This window comes from Osmerus eperlanus, chromosome 14 (assembly GCF_963692335.1).
Source record: "Osmerus eperlanus chromosome 14, fOsmEpe2.1, whole genome shotgun sequence".
NCBI lineage: Eukaryota > Metazoa > Chordata > Actinopteri > Osmeriformes > Osmeridae > Osmerus > Osmerus eperlanus.
This window is the reverse complement of record NC_085031.1, coordinates 1,519,625-1,534,032: the sequence shown is the minus strand read 5'-3', so window position 1 is coordinate 1,534,032 and position 14,408 is coordinate 1,519,625. Positions and strand designations below refer to the sequence as shown.

General features: G+C 41.6%; 1 protein-coding gene and 1 long non-coding RNA gene across 4 annotated transcripts in view; both read right to left on the bottom strand.

Annotated features, from left to right (window-relative positions):
• mcc (MCC regulator of WNT signaling pathway) overlaps positions 1 to 14,408 on the bottom strand; it is a 351,584-nt gene that overhangs the window by 32,953 nt on the left and 304,223 nt on the right. For all 3 annotated transcript variants that reach the window (XM_062478461.1, XM_062478464.1, XM_062478462.1), the window contains one exon: positions 5,777 to 6,011. In XM_062478461.1, the coding sequence (XP_062334445.1) occupies positions 5,777 to 6,011 (235 nt within the window). The remainder of the gene's footprint in view (positions 1 to 5,776; positions 6,012 to 14,408) is intronic.
• Positions 970 to 2,042, bottom strand: LOC134034124 (uncharacterized). Its single transcript, XR_009932196.1, has 3 exons — positions 1,923 to 2,042; positions 1,731 to 1,839; positions 970 to 1,546 (listed from the first exon to the last, which is right to left on the bottom strand). It is a non-coding gene; the product is annotated as an uncharacterized LOC134034124 (long non-coding RNA).

Genomic DNA, 14,408 nt, shown 5'->3' with positions numbered 1-14,408 from the left:
ATATAACTTATTTTAGAGTTCTTTCCCCTGGAACAGATTTCATGTTCCAACCGAGGGGGGCTGGCGCTGTCTTAGTGTCTAGGGCTGCATCAAATACCCTTTTTTGCTCTGCTAAATTGCTGCACTAGTCCACACTTGACGTGGGGACCTCATTCTAATATGACTGTAACTGTTAGCTGATCCTGGCTTTCTCTAATTCCTGCTCTCCTCTCTCTGTTCCCCCTCCACACATTCCCTGTGGTGTGGGGGGTTTGAGCTATCAGCACCTGCCTGGTCGTCGGTCTGCCAACGCTGGACCTGGTTGCCAACCGGAAACCAGTCCATGACGGGCAACAGCGAGTTTCCCGGTCCCTTCCTACATCTACCAAGTTTAACAATGGATTTTGGTGTTTCAAAACCCATTGACACTTCCCTGCTGTATGACTATGTCAAGCCTGTGTTCTGCTCCTCTCTTTTACCAACTGTCTCTGGAGCAGGGGATCCTTCACTGAATTGCTCCTCCCAAGGTTTCTTCCATTTTTTCTCCTGCAGTGAGTTTTTCTGGGAGTTTTTCCTTGTCTTCGTTGAGGGTTTGGGTTGGTTGAGGGGCAGTTCTATGGGCGTATGTGAAGCCCTCTGTGACATGCTTGCGTGTAAAAAGGGCTATGCAAATACATTTTTATTTGATCTGATCATCTTCTCCAATGAAGAACAATGTTTTTGTTTTCTTGAGAATAGTTATACAAAATAAAAACAGTAAACTTAATGAACGAATAATTACAATGACATCAGTATTTGTTATATAATTATTGTTTTTCAGTTGTCTACAACTAGTAAATGAGCAGCTATGGACAGAAAGGCCATCCAGTGGGTTGTGAAAAGCATTGTTCTGAAGTATGTTTTTCATTTCTGATGCTATATAATTGAGGGCACCAGGAGTAAGCATTTCAATGTATAAGTATGCACCTGCACACCCTGTATATGACTAACAGACATGTTAGTCATATACTCTTAGGTTGATCGACAATGGACATGCCCAGCCATCTTTGTTTGTTTTGTAGAGCGACACAACCCCTCGTTCTGTCTTCAGATGTGTCGGATAAATCCATAGTAATCCGCAGAGGTGGGAGATATTCAGCTTTTTGTAAAAAAAAATCTTCGAAATCTGTATGTGGATTGCCCTTCGTCAGTCTTTTTTTTCCAGTCTGAAATAAAACACAAAAGTATAGATAAACATATTCTTGCTGGATTAGCACATAGGTTAACCTAGTTATAGACTTACAATAGACTGGTGCTACATGTTGAATCAAATAATAGATTCTGGGAAAGGGACGTTATTTCTCATTTACCTTTATACAGGCATTCTTAATAGTAATACTATAATATGATGACAATTATTGTTCAAATATGAGTACACCTTCAACTTCAGAAGGATCCTCAAATTCATGGTCGGTGCTGGTGCCTGCTCTGTCGGTGCTGGTGCCTGGTCTGTTACGGTGCCTGCTCTGTTTCTGCTGTCATTTTGTGAGCTGCTAGTACTGTTGCTGTTGTTGGACTGGTTGCAATTCTGCTTATACATGGTACAAAGATGAGAATGTTTTTACTGCGCCATTTGTGGGAAGTAATGTGATTTTTAGGTGGCCATGTTCTTTACGTTATACCATCAGTGATTATACAGACACACGCATTGCAAAAGCATGTATAAAGTGTACATCCAGAAAATGTAGTATGTGCATATTTGACACACTTACACACTGGTTGATATGCCCATGTATTTCCACCAAAAAAAAGACTAAATGTCTTGCTGCAATACACACAGACAATGGATGGCCCATTTGAAAAAGTTTGTCCTTCAACAACCTGCCAAGACAAATGCAAGAATAAGATGTCAATCAAATGCAAGCCCTTAATTACTGTTAAATCTTCAAGTGTTTTACACTGACCTCTATATTAAGATCTTTTTGGATGGGTCGGACATGCAGTGAGGGGAAAAAATGATTTGACCCCCGGCTGATTTTGTACGTTTGCCCACTGACAAAGAAATGATCAGTGGGAAAGTGGAACAGCTTGATTTTCGGCCCCACGGAGCGAAAGAGAGAGAGCATATGAGAAGTTTGGACCAACATCGAAGTAAAGAGGCGACATAAAAAGGTTAGTATTCATTTTTACATGTGGCCCTCCTCTTTTACAGTTTTTCAAAAGAGCAACTTCGATTTTGGTCCCATTTCCAAAACAAACTTCTCATATGTTCTCTCTCTCTCTCGCTCCGTGGGGCTGAAAATCAAGCTGTTCCATTTAGCGATCCCCCTAGAGGCCTGGAGAACTTCCGTTGTGAACACTGGATGCAGCGTTTTTGGTATGTGTGCTTTCGTTTTTGCAACGCGTTTATGTATTGGCAGCGTGTTTATGTATTTGGTTGTGTTGTGTGTATTTGCAGCGCGTTTGCTGAATGCTGCGCATGTGTTGTCAAATTCATGAAGATGTTTTCTTAATTTGCTTGTGTTTTGTCTATTTGCATGTGTTTTCTTAATTTGCAGCGCGTTTGCACGTCGGCCACCGTAGGTATTAGCAACAAAAGAAAGTCGGCGGAGTGGAAAACTGTCACTACGGCCGTAAATGCTGTGTGTTCGGAGAACCGGACCATGGCAGAAGTTAAGAAGAAATGGACCGATGTAAAACTCAAAATTAAGAAACATGCCTCCTGTGCGTTATGGATGAGCCAGAGTCAGGCTCACAGAGACAATTGTATTTTCCCATGCCAATCTTGTAGTTGCACAGCACAGCGAGTATATATTTAACCTGTAGTAAATAATCCGTGCTGCATGTAATATTAACCATATAGAGGGTGACATGCATTTCCTGAGTGATTTTGTCGTTCATTTGACACCCTCAAGTTGAACAGAAGTTATTAAGTGGTGGAGAATTAAACAGTTAATAGCATTTCCCGTTTGGGTTTTGGCATTTTGATGTGAATCATCCACATCAATGATCAAGCTTTTATTAGAGGGTCAGCTGGCTGAGCGGTTAGGGAATTGGGCTATTAATCAGAAGGTTGCCGGTTCGATTCCGGCCAGCCTACCATTAAAATTATAAACTGAACATTTCTTTGTCAGTGAGCAAAGGCACAAAATCAGCAGGGATCAAATCATTTTTTCCCTCACTGTAAATGGTAGCAGCTCCTTCTCCAACTTTGTCACAGCACAAATATTCATGGGCGTCATCTGGACATGGGATGGGTTCAAGGATCTTTGTTCTGGACCTTAGAAGTTGGAACCCTCCAGCATCTTTCAGTTTTGGAAACTGGCAAATTATTTATTTACAAAACTCTGATGATGAACAGTATTTGTCTAATTTAAAAGAAACAAGAAAACAATATTAAGGTGACCTTATTGGTGCACTAAAACACAGGGTATATATAAGCCAATTTTATACTTTAAAGACTTAACAGTTCAGCATACTGACCAGAAATTTTTATTTTCTTCTCCCCCAACCTACTCTTTCCAGCTCCAACTTTTCAACAACTTTCAGCACCTAAAGAAATCTGTGTGTGTATGAAACACACTTTTCCCCTCATTTTGAAGACTGACAAGGAGTAGGATGACCTGTTATTCTTCGTGTATAACGTTGGGTAACGTTTTGGCACAAGTAAGGTGCAAACAATCAATTTACCTCCCCTAAAACTAACACATTGAAAAATAGATTGACATTAATGTCCAATGTATGTTTCTGTACTTTACTGAAAAACAGTGATACCTTATGGAAACTGCATTCAACTATTCACATTTGCAGCCCTCGTCTAAGTGTACAACACCAACATTGCTAGCACACGGATCAGTCTTTCGCACGTGTAACACACAAAACAGCATCAGCCTAAATATAAATACGGGTCTAAGACAGCACACCAACCTTGTGCCCCAGGTCCCATTCGGTCCGGTGCTGATCCAGCCACGGTTGCTTGATGAGAAACAGGTGTCATTTTTGTCATAGGACTTTGCTCCTGCACAACTGCATCATCCCTTAGGAGCTGGGACATCGACTGGTTTGCCATGGCTGAAAACGTGCATCTATCTTCTTAAGACTAAGTAAAATGGACATTGCCGAAAGCCCTGCCCATTGAGGTTGTTTGGCATGCCTTACGTACAGAGTAATTAGCATTTAAATTTTCGATCTCTTTTTCACAGGGTTTAAATTAAATTGGAAACGTGACAAACCATGTGTAATTTAAACATGGCATGCATCATTTGAGCAGATGTTTCAAGCATTCAATGTATAATTTGAGAATTTTATTTTCATTTGAATTTTGACAGGAATAATCTTCCATACGCCACCTCTGGCATCCCAAGCGTGACCACTACCAGCTACGCCAATGAAAAGATAGCGCCTTGCTGGTGCGGGTGACCTGTATACATTTAGTCATTTAGCAGACGCTTTTATCCAAAGCGACTTACAAGAGAGTACTTTACAAAAAGTGCATTGGTTAATGATCGTAAACAACAAGATTGCGGGTAGCCAAAACATGAAGCATACATTGTGAAAAGCAAATAAATGTCAATGGGTGGAACCAGAAGAGCATGTAGTTAAACTAATTTCAATTAAAGAACATTATCCTCGAAAGTGCTAGTGTACCATTGTACTCCGTTGTATAGCTTACATACCTGACGAGTGAGTTTACCTAATCTACACCGGCTACACTAATTAGCTAGCCAGCATTTCATCCATAAAGATTTGGCCATATCTGCGCTGAAATAGTGATGCGTAAATAAGTTAAGTGAAAGTATGTAAAGCAACTAAATTCCTGTCTTAGGTTAAACTGTAGTTAGTTGTTTGTGTCGTCTACACAGCAACAGTTGTAGCTAATTACCTTCCACCTATACTGAAATAAAGTATCCACTGCAAATAGTGGTTCTAATCTTAGTTAGCTAGCTAGAATTTCATCCAAACAGAATATCTGCTCACCTGGCTGTATTGGCGTTCGCAATCTTTCGCGGAGTCCGCTTGTCTTTAATAAGTTTGTCATTGAAAGCGATGCACTTTGTAGGACTATTGAATTTTCACGAACTCCTCATCAAATCAATACAGGGCATTTCAACTCAACACAGTGTCACGTGAGATCAGTGGTTCATTATAACTAATAACCTTTCAGCTATACTGAATTAATCAACTTTTAATATGGTCTTTCTATTAGTTAGCTATCCAGCATTTCTTCCATAAATACAACTATGATCAGTTCCAAACACTGTGTTGGCTATAGTGCTTCTCAACGTGGCTGACAGAGATCCATCGCCAAACTGGCAGCAAATTATTTCTTAGGGATCTCGAAGCGCTCATCCAAACGTGGCACCTGAAAAATTAGTACTTTGCACAGTGCTCGGGATAATCATGGGAAACTCACTGCCCTAAAATCCCATTATAAAAACACACAAACAGATTCCTGGTATTGTTAAATGTAAAAAGGGCACTCATCGGACAAAAACTCAAATATCCCACATGGAAAATGTTTTCATAGTTGTGTAGACGCGACTTTCGTGAACAGATTGATAAAGTTTAGACTGTGGCATTGAAGTAATATGAAAGGAAACCTAGCATTAGGGCTTTGTTGCTTTCTCCTGTGGTAACAAACTCATATCGAACCGTGACCCCAAAACCGCGGTACGTACCAAACCGTTACTCCTATGTACTGTACAGCCCTAATGTGTATCTTCTCATATTTATGGTCATGAGTTCCTGAACAGCTTCCAGTTACTTGAGCATGGTATTACTCCAAGTTGTTCTTGTGTGTGTGTGCTTGCACCCTTACCTTCATGGCCATTAGCTCCTGCATAAGAACGGCATTCTCCAGGTCTAGCCTCTGAGTGTCTCCTCTGGGTTTCTCCTCCAGACTGAGGGGGTCCACGTGAATGCTCTCAAGCTCCAGCATGGTAAGCTTGACCGCCGCACGGTCATTCTTTAACTGCTGGATGTAATCCTTCAGTCGCTGTTCATCCTCCTTGGAAAAGTCTGTGTCGCACGAGCTGGCCGTGGAACTGGTAGTACTGTCAGGAGAAAAACACGGTCACCATAAGGGCACATAACTTTTCTGTACACACACCCGTACACAATAGTTCCAACTACAGTCACACATTTAAACTTTGTCACATTAAAATGTGACAAATGAGACACAGCCGGGCTACTGGACACAAACAGATGTTTAGGGAAAATGGAACACATTCTGGGTGTTCTGTTTCACAGGGTTCGTACGGTCATGGAAACCCTGGAAAAGTCATGGAATTTTAAAATGGTTATTTCCAGGCCTGGAAAAGTGCTTGAAAAAAATAAAATCCCAAACGTTTTGGAGAAGTCATGGAAAGTTGTTATAATCATATTTTCATGTTGTTCATTTACGCTGAGTTTTAAATAATTCACATGCTTTTAAAATAAATACTTTCAAAATATAAGCAGGCATACGCTCTCATACTAACTGAAAAGTTCGATGGCCATAGCAACAGTAACTCAGGGAAGCCCGCGGGATCTTTAAAAATGCCAGGAAAGTGTAAATTTAACGATGCTTGGCTACGAATGGAAAGATACATGTGGGTTACAACAGACAAAGACCCGGGACGAGCAAAATGTCGGTGGTGTGGTGGAAAATCATTCGACATTTCAAACATGGGAGAGGCGGCATTAACTAGCCATTCCAAAGGTATCAAACATCAGAGCGCTGCTGCTAGCAAAGCTACAGCAGCACCCATCACCGGCTTTCTCACCACAGCGAGGTCAACTGCTACGCCTAGCAGCACGTCTCTCTCTTTCGCTACCAAGCAGGGGTCGATAACCGATGCTGTGACAAAAAAATGAAGTCCTACCTGCTGAGGTAATGTGGGCACTGAAGGTGGCTAATTCTCATTATTCTTTTAAATCAACCAAAGATGCCAGCCTGCTCTTTCAAAGAATGTTCCCCGATAGCCAGATTGCAAAACAATTTGCTTGTGGCGAAAGAAAATGCGCGTATCTCTGCTCGTTCAGACTCGCTCCCCACTTTAAGAGTCTCACGTTGTCCAACGTGATGACTCAAAGGGCCTATGTAATGCTATTTGACGAAAGCCTGAACCACCATCCAGTCCAAACAGATAGATTTGAATGTGAGGCTATGGGATGGCGCCGATGTGAAGACCAAATACATCGGCTCTGAGTTCATGGGCCATTCATCTGCCCTTGATGTCGTTGGGAAAATGACCAACCTGCTGTCAGAGATTGGAGTCAACAACCTAATCCTAATCTCTGTGGACGGCCCGAATGTGAACTGGAAAATTTTCGAAATACTCCAAAAGAGTGTGCAAAGGGATGTGGGAAAGTCACTTGTCAACATTGGTTCATGTGGGTTGCATATACTCCACAACGCATTCAGAGATGGATGCAAATCTACAGGTTGGGAAGTTGAACACACACTCTCCAGCATTTACTGGCTGTTCCACAACTGCCCTGCTCGTCATGAAGATTTCGTGACGGCAACTGGTTGCAGCACCAACATGCTTCGATTTTGTAATCACCGATCGATAAAATGAAAATGTCAACATGTCGGAACGAGGAATGCTGCTCTGGCCGCACGTAAAAGCCTACGTTGAGATGGTAGGAAAAGGTGAACTACCCAATCCAAAGGTAAAGTCATTTGAGGCTCTGAAGGACCGCCATGCAGATCCTCTTTGCACCGTGAAAGTGGCAATCTTCAATAGCGTTGCAAGAGAAGTCACTCCATTCTTCACCGCCTACCAAATAGACAAACCCATGCTTCCCTTCCTCAGTGAGGACATGTTCAAACTGATTAAAGGTAAGCATAAACATATTTTGAAGGCATACATGTTCATATTTGTTTTAAGCATGGCAATAGAACAACATTCTATTTTGGCTTTTAAATGTCTTGTAACATTTTGACAATTTCAATTAGTCTTGGAGTAATATGTTGGATAAATGTAATAGGTTAATACAACACCGCCACATAACTTGATGATAAAAACTTATGATAAAAAATATATTTCTTTGTAGAGCATTTGAACAACTTTAAAACTTTCTCTGTACTGTACCTATTAAAATGTAAAAGGTGGGTTGGGAGGGACCGTCCCTCTTCTAGTGTAATGAGGGTTAATTTGAGTTAATCTGCATCTAGAAAATTAATTTATGAATTGGGTACTATTCACTTGTCTGATCAGACAGTGTATCATACTCACACTATTAACACTATTATTTTGTGAATTTGCCAAGAGTGATCAAAATTAAAATGTTAAATATTTGAAATTAATCATTATTTTCATGTCAATATTTGAAGGGCTCATGGGACGATTTCTGAAGGAAAACACCCTGAGGGAGGCCATCTCCACACTGAAGCTCCTCCATGTTGCTTTTCAGGACAGCAGTCTGCACAAAGACTCTTCCAAGATTGACATTGGATTTGCAGCAGAAACCACCCTAAACCAACTCAAGTCTTCCAACAAAATTTCAGAGAGGCAGGTGCTGGAGATCAAGATGGACTGTAAGAAACACTTGACCACTCTGACTGAGAAGCCGCTGAAAAAGGGTCCAGTGCATCACCAACCGGTGAGAAGCATGCAGTGCCTTGACCCAAGACGCATGGCCGTGTCCAAGGATCTGTGCGTGCCCCAAATGAGAAGAATGTTGCACACACTTGTTGAGGCCAAACATGTAGACGAGTCAGTGTGCGATGACATCCTCCGAGAGTTCAGTGAGTTTTGTGACTCAGCTGCTCTTCAGGCCAACTTCAGGGAGTTTGACCCCAAGACAGACCGGGTGGACACACTCCTGTACGAGACAATGGGGTTGAAACCATCATTTTCCAGAGTGTGGGATGTGGTGAAGGTACTGCTGTCCTGTCTCATGGACAGGCCAGTGTTGAGCGTGGATTCTCAATCAACAAGGAAATGATCGTAGAGAATCAGAAGGAGATGTCCCTGGTGGCTCAGAAGCTTATTGTCGACCATGTCAGAGGCCTGTTCCATAAAGCGAGTTTACCGAATAAGCCAGACTTATGTCAGTTAGTCGGACTCATTTCTAGTTCATTCGATTCCATAAAGCTAACTCAACGTAGTTCAAACTCGGTTACTATGGCAACTTAGGCTGCGAAACTAGTCTGGTCCGGGGCAGACTAACTGTCAGGCTTAGCGTGACTTGGTGCTTAACCAGACCTTCCTGTAACACTGACCCAATGGGAAAACGATGATTTATTCTCATTTTCTTATTCTCATCAGTTCAATATGTTCAACATTGATAGAAAATCAACTTAAATAGCCTACATAGGCTACAACATTTAGCCTAATGCATTAAACGATGATGAACAATGATTTGGTACACGCCACGTTAAACGTAGCCTATGGCTAGCCTAGTTTGTGATTTCAAATGTTTAGGCATCAGGCATAGGCCTATCTCAATCTAAATTATGCAAGTATAATTATCATAGCTATATAGTTGTTAACAGTAATCTACAATTGCAAAACAAACCTAAATCCATAGGCTACATCTATATCCTCCATTTTCCCGACACAACCATGTTAAAAAGTTAGGCTACTGGGTAATGTATATTGATTAGTAGTAGGCTATTTATTTAAAACAATGTCAAAAAAGTAAATTTACATGTGTTTAGAGGGTGTCTGTTTTTTAATCAACGAAGTAACTAAAAAAGGACCTCGACCTACGTAGCTTATCGTTCACGTCAATCATGGCGGGTCGTTTCATTTTGATGAAGCGGTGGATGAGGGAGCTGTCATAGTACAAGGCTTAAAGGGAACGTTCTTTCTGGAAGAAGTCACGTGGCCGTGTGCATTGCTTTTGCCGTGGTGGATTGTATGATCCATGTTTTAACTCTTGGGCTGCTTAAGAATAGGTTCACGCGCAATTAGCTTGACTACTTAAATCTGACTTGAATTAGTAGGACTGCGTGAGCTGAAATTGGCCTTTATGGAACCGCTTTAGCCCCGCTTGACTTGTTAAACTAATTCAAGTCTGGTTTGGGACATTAAGTCCAACTTATTTGAGCGGCCTTTATGGAACAGGCCCCTGGTCTGTTGGGGGCGTAAACAAGGTAGAGATCACCAAAGAACTGTTGCTTTCAGCTGCAAGAGCCAGGCAGAAGTACCATGGGTACCTGGATGAAGAGAAGAGAAAGAAGGAGAGGCAAGGAATTGACCTGAAGAGAAAGGCCCTCACAGATGAGCTGGATGACTTGAAAAAGAAGAGGGCAAAAATGGAGCGCACTTCAGAAATCAGCAGATGAATATGCTGAGAAAGCAGAACCTACAAGCCAACTGACCATCACCAAATCCAACAGCTTCCGCCGAACTGCAAAAGAGAAGAAGGTATCTCTGCTGGAGATTGAAAAGCAGATAGATGCGAAGCTTACAGAAATTAAACGCTAAGCTGGCAAGTGACTGTTCAGTTAAGGTCCCGAGGACAGTAAAAAAAACACTTTTTTTTTCTCATTACAACTTGGTCAGGTTGCCACCAGCTATTCTCTCTCACTAGCCTCTCAAGGGGACAGAAGTGTGTGTGTGTGTGTGTCAGTCAAACGCAAAAAGAAAGCACTTGTTATGCAAATGTTGTTTTATAAACCTGTTTAAATGTGAAGTTGTTTTTGTTGATTAATGGTCAAAGAGTTAGTTGCCAACTCAACATTTTGTTAAATTTTGCACTAAAAGAGAAAGCAATGTGTGCACTAGCACACATTGCTAGCCTCCATCATTCAAATGTTAAACTTTACTGCCCAAACGACTAACATTAGACTTTGTCTTCATTGTTTTCAAAAAGGACCCTTTTACAGATGTCAAGAGTTGAGGAAAGGAAAGTAGCAGTTTTTTTACTCCTCCAGCAGGGATCTTCCAGCAGGACAAGGCAGTGGGTTCATCCACTCAACCACGCGCGAAAGAAGCAGGGGGATTACTATAATCTTATGCAGGAGTTGGCATTTGACAGCAGAAGATACCACAATTATTTTAGGATGAGCCCAGCACAGTTAGAAGAGGTGTTGTCCTTTGTAAGCAAAGAACTACATACAGAGAGCCAATTGAGGCCAAACAAAGATTGGCTATCACATTAACCCAAATGAAAGACACAAGCTTTAGATAAAACATTTTCATTTTTATTTATTCAATAGAAAATGCTTCCAGTAAATATGTCCAATTAAACAAATAAATCCAACTTGCATTATACATAAAGTTAGTAATTAATAAACAACAAGAATAAAATATAGCTGCAAGCAGCGATGCGGGTTCCTCCGCAAAATGGCAAAATATTATTAACATGTACACTGAAGAAGATGGAGACTTAGACAACAAGAGAGCAAAACTACTTCATGTTTGGCCAACAACAATAGGCTGAATGGGGATTTGAACTCATGAGCATAAGGTTAGAAGTCAGTCTCTCTAGCTTCTCTGCTACACACCAACTGTTAAGATTTTATGAATAAAAAGGGCTATTAGCTTTTTATAGGATATTGAAACTGTTTTTGATTTGATCTCTTTCCAGAATATCAGTCAATGCACAACTAACAATAGTCATGTGGGCAACGGGGCTAGACAGAGCTCATGTTAAGCTGCTTGCGAAAATAGCTTGTGATAGTACAGCAGCCGACACTCTGTGCATGTTGTGTAGTTTAATGGGACCAATCAGGGTGACCAACAAGATTATATTAACTAACAAACAATAACATTACAAACATCTAACTGAACGAACACGCCGCACTGCATGCTGGGTACCCAAGGGTGCTGACGCTGATTATCTAGCTGTGCTCCGACTGCGTGATATGAGTATTAGTTATTGGTCAGCTTTGGGACAAAGGTTAAGAAACTGTTGCGCATGGTATTTCAGAATGATGTCTGCCTGTTTAACTAAACAAGTAATCAAAATTATGACAGGCCAAAAGACTGTGCCTGGATTCGAACCTGTGACCTTGCACTTTACAGGACACAGTTTCAACCCATTGAGCTACCCTCAAGGATAAGAATAAGCGGTCAGTTTTAGACCAGGCCCGCCCGCGGGCCCGAAACACTGCCCCCTCCTCCCCCAGTTACTACGCACTAAATGTTAATAAATATATTTTTTTAGACTACTACACATGTTATACATCATTGGAAAGCTACGATTCTTGTGCTTGTAGATATGTAAACCATTTCAAGATCGAGTCACAACAACAAGTTTAGTCAACGTCTTTGTCCACTCACCACTTTGGTGTTGTTTACAAAGCCAAACGTCTCTACTTACCCTCAAAGGTTCCGTGTCGTCCAGGTATGCAAATAACACATCAAAACTTGATCTGCGTACATTCCCAAGGGTTCAAAGTATCTAACCATGTAAAGTAATTCGTCCAAATACAATGTTTTACGTTCATGAATAGCCATTATCCTTTGTTTCATTATGCAAGTTAGCCGACGGAAGAAACAACTTGTTCACATAAAAGTGTTCTTTTCTCCGGTTAGCAACGGAGTATTTACGATATGGAGGCATCAAAATGTCCGTTGAACCCTCCCCTTTTGATTGATACCTTGTTTTACCCAATAGGAGCTTCCATGCCCCGTTGACAGCCCTCTAAAGCCAACTAGGTCTGTGCGTCCTGCCCCCCCCCCCCCAAAAGGCCCTTTTAGAAAACGCCTGGATGTACTCTTATAAAAACGTGTCAAATATGAATATATTGTGGTATTATGTTTGACTTTTGATTTGAATTGGATAAGGCTTCAACCTGTGGTCCAATTTAGTCTTCCAGCTAATACCTACCACCTCTAGGCCTCTTCAGGCCTCTGTTTTCAAAACAAAATCTAGGCGGAAATAGAAACTTTCACTTTCCTTGTGTTCAAGCTTCTATTACTCAACACCAGTAGGACTGACAGGGGTCCTGACAACAGGGGAAATAACTTCAGTGTCAGCTTTCAAAAGAGATCATTTACATGCATGTACTCCAAATGGTTCAAGAACAGCTTTCAATTTACTTTGGGTATGCTGTTTAGGCGTTTTCAGGCAAATTTAACAGGAGTATTAAGAAACTGTTGACATTTCAAGGTGAAATTGCATTAAATTGCGCATGGTATTTCAGAATGATGTCTGCCTGTTTAACTAAACAAGTAATCAAAATTATGACAGGCCAAAAGACTGTGCCTGGATTCGAACCTGTGACCTTGCACTTTACAGGACACAGTTTCAACCCATTGAGCTACCCTCAAGGATAAGAATAAGCGGTCAGTTACTGTATAAAAAAGGAAGCCGTTTCTCCTGTAGCACGGATCGTTCGATTCGGCCAAAGTTTAAACAGCTGTAATTCAATGATCTTTTGACATATCAAGATGAAATTGCGCATGGTACTTCAGAACGATGTCATCCTGTTTAACTAAACTATTCAATTTTAAGACAGGCTCAAACACTGTGGCTGAATTCGAACCTACAACCTTATACTTTGTAGGTCACTGTCCCAGCCCATTGAGCTATTCTCAGTGTTGAATATTATTATGTTCAGTTACTGTATAAAAAAGTACGCTGTTTCTCCTGTGGTAAGCGTTGTTAGATAGAGCCAAAGTTGAAACAGCTCTAATTCAATCATATTTTGACATACCCAGGTTAAATTGTTTATGGTACTTCAGAGTGATGTCATCTTGAACCCTATTAGGTTTGAAAAAACATCAGTCAAAATTATATTTGATTTATTGACACAAAGATATACAAGCGGCCGAAATGAGTTTTCTCCGCAGGGTGTCCGGGCTCTCCCTTAGAGATAGGGTGAGAAGCTCGGTCATCCGGGAGGGGCTCAGAGTAGAACCGCTGCTCCTCCGCGTCGAGAGGGGCCAGTTGAGGTGGCTCGGGCATCTGATAAGGATGCCTCCTGGACGCCTCCCTGGTGAGGTGTTCTGGGCACGTCCCACTGGGAAGAGGCCCCGGGGAAGACCCAGGACACGCTGGAGGGACTATGTCTCTCGGCTGGCCTGGGAACGCCTCGGGGTCCCCCAGGAAGAGCTGGTGGAAGTGGCCGGGGAGAGGAAAGTCTGGGCCTCCCTGCTTAGCGGAAGATGATGGATGGATGGATACAAAGATATTGTGGCAATGTGGATATTTACATAAATACACCCCTTTCAGCCATTTTGAATTTCTTATTCCATGTCACCCTATATAAAGACATCAATTCTACACATCTGTACAACATTTCAAGTCAATTGGACCTTTGGTTTAAGAGGAGGCATTTTAAAGATTTCCCCAAGTTTTCACTGTACAGGAAAATCCATCATGGCGGACCTTATGGGTCCTTGAAGCTTTTTTGTTCCCCATGAGAAATGAGGGATGTACACCAAGTTTCACAGCAGCTTTCTTTATTGGACCAGGGGACTGTCCCCAATGAGCGTGCCAAATTTCACAACTTTCGACCAAGCGCTTCAGGGGGCTGCCATTGACACCCAGTCCTAAGAATAATA